Raw genomic sequence first — 7,536 nt, forward strand, 5'->3', positions numbered from 1 at the left:
ATCACCATCACTACCATCACCATCACTACCATCACCATCACTACCATCACCATCACTACCATCACCATCACTACCATCACCATCACTACCATCACTACCATCACCATCACTACCATCACTACCATCACCATCACTACCATCACTACCATCACCATCACTACCATCACTACCATCACCATCACTACCATCACTACCATCACCATCACTACCATCACTACCATCACCATCACTACCATCACCATCACTACCATCACTACCATCACTACCATCACTACCATCACTACCATCACTACCATCACCATCACTACCATCACCATCACTACCATCACTACCATCACTACCATCACCATCACTACCATCACCATCACTACCATCACTACCATCACTACCATCACCATCACCATCACTACCATCACCATCATCATCACTACCATCACTACCATCACCATCACTACCATCACCATCACTACCATCACCATCACCATCATCACTACCATCACTACCATCACCATCACTACCATCACTACCATCACCATCACTACCATCACCATCACTACCATCACTACCATCACTACCATCACTACCATCACTACCATCACCATCACTACCATCACCATCATCATCACTACCATCACCATCACTACCATCACCATCATCATCACTACCATCACCATCACTACCATCACCATCACTACCATCATCATCACTACCATCACTACCATCACTACCATCACCATCATCATCACTACCATCACTACCATCACTACCATCACTACCATCACTACCATCACCATCACTACCATCACCATCATCATCACTACCATCACCATCACTACCATCACCATCACTACCATCATCATCACTACCATCACTACCATCACTACCATCACCATCATCATCACTACCATCACTACCATCACTACCATCACTACCATCACTACCATCATCATCACTACCATCACTACCATCACCATCACTACCATCACTACCATCACTACCATCACTACCATCACCATCACTACCATCACCATCATCATCACTACCATCACCATCACTACCATCACCATCACCATCACTACCATCACCATCACTACCATCACTACCATCACTACCATCATCATCACTACCATCACTACCATCACCATCACTACCATCACTACCATCACTACCATCACTACCATCACTACCATCACTACCATCACCATCACTACCATCACCATCACCATCACTACCATCACCATCACTACCATCACCATCACTACCATCACTACCATCACTACCATCACCATCATCATCACTACCATCACTACCATCACCATCACTACCATCACCATCACTACCATCACCATCACTACCATCACTACCATCACTACCATCACCATCACCATCACTACCATCACCATCATCATCACTACCATCACCATCACTACCATCACCATCACTACCATCACCATCACTACCATCACCATCACTACCATCACCATCATCATCACTACCATCACCATCACTACCATCACTACCATCACTACCATCACCATCATCATCACTACCATCACTACCATCACCATCACTACCATCACTACCATCACTACCATCACCATCACTACCATCACTACCATCACCATCACTACCATCACTACCATCACCATCACTACCATCACTACCATCATCATCACTACCATCACTACCATCACTACCATCATCATCACTACCATCACTACCATCACCATCACTACCATCACTACCATCACCATCACTACCATCACCATCACTACCATCACTACCATCACTACCATCATCATCACTACCATCACTACCATCACCATCACCATCACTACCATCACCATCACTACCATCACTACCATCACCATCACTACCATCATCATCACTACCATCACCATCACTACCATCACTACCATCATCATCACTACCATCACTACCATCACCATCATCATCACTACCATCACTACCATCACTACCATCACCATCACTACCATCACCATCACTACCATCACCATCACCATCACTACCATCACTACCATCACTACCATCACCATCACTACCATCACTACCATCACCATCACTACCATCACCATCACTACCATCATCATCACTATCACTACCATCACCATCACTACCATCACTACCATCACCATCACTACCATCACCATCACTACCATCACCATCACTACCATCACTACCATCACCATCATCATCACTACCATCACTACCATCACTACCATCACTACCATCACCATCACCATCACTACCATCACCATCATCATCACTACCATCACCATCACTACCATCACCATCACTACCATCACCATCACTACCATCACCATCACTACCATCACCATCACTACCATCACTACCATCACTACCATCACCATCACTACCATCACCATCACTACCATCACCATCATCATCACTACCATCACCATCACTACCATCACTACCATCACTACCATCACCATCATCATCACTACCATCACTACCATCACCATCACTACCATCACTACCATCACTACCATCACCATCACTACCATCACTACCATCATCATCACTACCATCACTACCATCACTACCATCATCATCACTACCATCACTACCATCACCATCACTACCATCACTACCATCACCATCACTACCATCACCATCACTACCATCACTACCATCATCATCACTACCATCACTACCATCACCATCACCATCACTACCATCACCATCACTACCATCACTACCATCACCATCACTACCATCATCATCACTACCATCACCATCACTACCATCACCATCACTACCATCACCATCACTACCATCACCATCACCATCACTACCATCACCATCACTACCATCACTACCATCACCATCACTACCATCATCATCACTACCATCACCATCACTACCATCACTACCATCATCATCACTACCATCACTACCATCACCATCATCATCACTACCATCACTACCATCACTACCATCACCATCACTACCATCACCATCACTACCATCACCATCACCATCACTACCATCACTACCATCACTACCATCACCATCACTACCATCACTACCATCACCATCACTACCATCACCATCACTACCATCATCATCACTATCACTACCATCACCATCACTACCATCACTACCATCACCATCACTACCATCACCATCACCATCACTACCATCATCATCACTACCATCACTACCATCACCATCACTACCATCACCATCACTACCATCACTACCATCACCATCACTACCATCACCATCACTACCATCACCATCATCATCACTACCATCACCATCATCATCACTACCATCACTACCATCACCATCATCATCACTACCATCACCATCACTACCATCACTACCATCACTACCATCACCATCACTACCATCACTACCATCACCATCACTACCATCACCATCACTACCATCACCATCATCATCACTACCATCACCATCACCATCACTACCATCACTACCATCACCACCATCACTACCATCACTACCATCACTACCATCACCATCACTACCATCACCATCATCATCACTACCATCACCATCACCATCACTACCATCACTACCATCACCATCACTACCATCACTACCATGATCATCACTACCATCACTACCATCACCATCACTACCATCACCATCACTACCATCACCATCATCATCACTACCATCACCATCACCATCACTACCATCACTACCATCACCATCACTACCATCACTACCATGATCATCACTACCATCACTACCATCACCATCACTACCATCACCATCACTACCATCACTACCATCACCATCACTACCATCACTACCATCATCATCACTACCATCACTACCATCACCATCACCATCACTACCATCACCATCATCATCACTACCATCATCATCACTACCATCACCATCACTACCATCACCACCATCACCATCACTACCATCACCATCATCATCACTGCCATCACTACCATCATCATCACTACCATCACTACCATCACCATCACTACCATCACTACCATCACTACCATCACCATCACTACCATCACCATCATCATCACTACCATCACCATCACCATCACTACCATCACTACCATCACCATCACTACCATCACTACCATGATCATCACTACCATCACTACCATCACCATCACTACCATCACCATCACTACCATCACTACCATCACCATCACTACCATCACTACCATCATCATCACTACCATCACTACCATCACCATCACTACCATCACCATCATCATCACTACCATCATCATCACTACCATCACCATCACTACCATCACCACCATCACCATCACTACCATCACCATCATCATCACTACCATCACCATCATCATCACTGCCATCACTACCATCATCATCACTACCATCACTACCATCACCATCACTACCATCACTACCATCACTACCATCACCATCACTACCATCACCATCATCATCACTACCATCACCATCACCATCACTACCATCACTACCATCACCATCACTACCATCACTACCATGATCATCACTACCATCACTACCATCACCATCACTACCATCACCATCACTACCATCACTACCATCACCATCACTACCATCACTACCATCATCATCACTACCATCACTACCATCACCATCACCATCACTACCATCACCATCATCATCACTACCATCATCATCACTACCATCACCATCACTACCATCACCACCATCACCATCACTACCATCACCATCATCATCACTACCATCACCATCATCATCACTGCCATCACTACCATCATCATCACTACCATCACTACCATCACCATCACTACCATCATCATCACTACCATCACTACCATCACCATCATCATCACTACCATCACCATCACTACCATCACCATCACTGCCATCACTACCATCACCACCATCATCATCACCATCACCATCATCACTACTAACATCATCATCATCATCACCATCATCACCACCATCACCCTACCATCACCATCATCATCACCATCATCACCACCATCACCCTACCATCACCACCATCATCATCATCACCATCATCATCATCACTACCATCATCATCATCATCACTACTAACATCATCACCATCACCACCACTATCATGACCACCATCACCATCATCACCACCATCAACATCATCATCTCTGTGTCTCTCTATGTCTGTGTGTGTGTGTCTGTGTGTGTGTCTGTGTGTGTCTGTGTGTGCCTGTGTGTGTGCCTGTGTGTGTGCCTGTGTGTGTGTGTGTCTGTGTGTGTGTGTCTGTGTGTGTGTGTGTCTGTGTGTGTCTGTGTGTGTCTGTGTGTGTGTCTGTGTGTGTGTGTGTCTGTGTGTGTGTGTGTCTGTGTGTATCTGTGTGTGTGTCTGTGTGTATCTGTGTGTGTCTGTGTGTGTCTGTGTGTGTGTCTGTGTGTGTGCCTGTGTGTGCCTGTGTGTGTGCCTGTGTGTGTGTCTGTGTGTGTGTCTGTGTGTGTGTCTGTGTGTGTGTCTGTGTGTGTCTGTGTGTGTCTGTGTGTGTCTGTGTGTGTGTGTGTGTGTGTCTGTGTCTGTGTGTGTGTCTGTGTGTGTGTCTGTGTGTCTGTGTGTGTGTGTGTGTGTGTGTCTGTGTGTGCCTGTGTGTGTGTCTGTGTGTGTGTCTGTGTGTGTGTCTGTGTGTGTCTGTGTGTGTCTGTGTGTGTCTGTGTGTGTGTGTCTGTGTGTGTGTGTCTGTCTGTCTGTGTGTGTGTGTGTGTCTGTGTGTGTGTCTGTGTGTGTCTGTGTGTGTCTGTGTGTGTGTGTCTGTGTGTGTGTGTGTGTGTGTCTGTGTCTGTGTGTGTGTCTGTGTGTGTGTCTGTGTGTCTGTGTGTGTGTGTGTGTGTCTGTGTGTGCCTGTGTGTGTGTCTGTGTGTGTGTCTGTGTGTGTGTCTGTGTGTGTCTGTGTGTGTCTGTGTGTGTCTGTGTGTGTGTGTCTGTGTGTGTGTGTCTGTCTGTCTGTGTGTGTGTGTGTGTCTGTGTGTGTGTCTGTGTGTGTGTGTGTGGCATTGCAGAGCAAGTGAATCTCCATCACCATCCACTGGCTAGGGACTCCCTCCGTGCCAGCGAGTACACCAAGAGCCACCACTTCGTCTGATTGGTCCTGATCAGTGGCTCTCATCAGCGAACCCGCTGCCTCCATCGCTCAACATCCGAGACAGTTCCTCCTGCTGATGAGACAGTTCACGTGGAAACCGCTGCCTCGATCGATCAACATCTGGGGCGGTTCTACCAGAATTGATTCTAATTAAGGACTGCTGCTACTACTGCTGACGAGACGGTAATTGTGGGAAGCGATGCCTGACCCTAGCAACATCTGTGAGTGGGTGGGTGGGTGAGTGGGTGGGTGGGTGAGTGGGTGGGTGGGTGGGTGAGTGAGTGGGTGGGTGAGTGAGTGGGTGGGTGGGTGGGTGAGTGGGTGGGTGGGTGAGTGGGTGAGTGGGTGGGTGGGTGAGTGGGTGGGTGGGTGGGTGAGTGGGTGGGTGGGTGGGTGAGTGGGTGGGTGGGTGAGTGGGTGGGTGAGTGGGTGGGTGGGTGGGTGAGTGGGTGGGTGGGTGAGTGGGTGGGTGGGTGAGTGGGTGAGTGGGTGGGTGGGTGGGTGAGTGGGTGGGTGAGTGGGTGGGTGGGTGGGTGAGTGGGTGGGTGGGTGGGTGGGTGGGTGAGTGGGTGGGTGGGTGGGTGGGTGAGTGGGTGGGTGAGTGAGTGGGTGGGTGGGTGAGTGGGTGCGTGAGTGGGTGGATGGGTGAGTGGGTGGGTGAGTGGGTGGATGGGTGAGTGGGTGGGTGGGTGAGTGGGTGGGTGGGTGGGTGAGTGGGTGGGTGGGTGAGTGGGTGGGTGGGTGAGTGGGTGGATGGGTGAGTGGGTGGGTGAGTGGGTGGATGGGTGAGTGGGTGGGTGGGTGAGTGGGTGGATGGGTGAGTGGGTGGGTGGGTGAGTGGGTGGGTGGGTGAGTGGGTGGGTGGGTGAGTGGGTGGGTGAGTGGGTGGGTGGGTGGGTGGGTGGGTGAGTGGGTGGGTGGGTGAGTGGGTGGGTGAGTGAGTGAGTGGGTGGGTGGGTGAGTGAGTGGGTGGGTGGGTGAGTGGGTGGATGGGTGAGTGGGTGGGTGGGTGAGTGGGTGGGTGAGTGGGTGGATGGGTGAGTGGGTGGGTGAGTGGGTGGGTGAGTGGGTGGGTGGGTGAGTGGGTGGGTGGGTGAGTGGGTGGGTGAGTGGGTGAGTGGATGGGTGGGTGAGTGAGTGGGTGGGTGGGTGGGTGAGTGGGTGGGTGGGTGGGTGGGTGGGTGAGTGGGTGGGTGGGTGAGTGAGTGGGTGGGTGAGTGGGTGGGTGAGTGGGTTGGTGGGTGAGTGAGTGGGTGGGTGAGTGAGTGGGTGGGTGGGTGAGTGGGTGGGTGAGTGGGTGGATGGGTGAGTGGGTGGGTGAGTGGGTGGATGGGTGAGTGGGTGGGTGGGTGAGTGGGTGGGTGGGTGAGTGAGTGGGTGGGTGGGTGGGTGGGTGGGTGGGTGGGTG

At 49.5% G+C, this 7,536-nt stretch overlaps 1 protein-coding gene across 1 annotated transcript in view; it reads left to right on the forward strand.

Annotated features, from left to right (window-relative positions):
• LOC144954426 (CMP-N-acetylneuraminate-beta-galactosamide-alpha-2,3-sialyltransferase 4-like) overlaps nt 1-6,186 on the forward strand; it is a gene marked incomplete at its 5' end in the record, with an annotated part of 13,155 nt that extends 6,969 nt beyond the window's left edge. The window contains one exon of the mRNA XM_078884928.1: nt 6,046-6,186. Coding sequence (XP_078741054.1) covers nt 6,046-6,079 — 34 coding nt within the window. The remainder of the gene's footprint in view (nt 1-6,045) is intronic.
• Between the last annotated feature and the right edge of the window lie 1,350 nt (nt 6,187-7,536).

This window comes from Lampetra fluviatilis, unplaced genomic scaffold, assembly GCF_964198595.1.
Source record: "Lampetra fluviatilis unplaced genomic scaffold, kcLamFluv1.1 SCAFFOLD_1332, whole genome shotgun sequence".
Classification (NCBI taxonomy): domain Eukaryota; kingdom Metazoa; phylum Chordata; class Hyperoartia; order Petromyzontiformes; family Petromyzontidae; genus Lampetra; species Lampetra fluviatilis.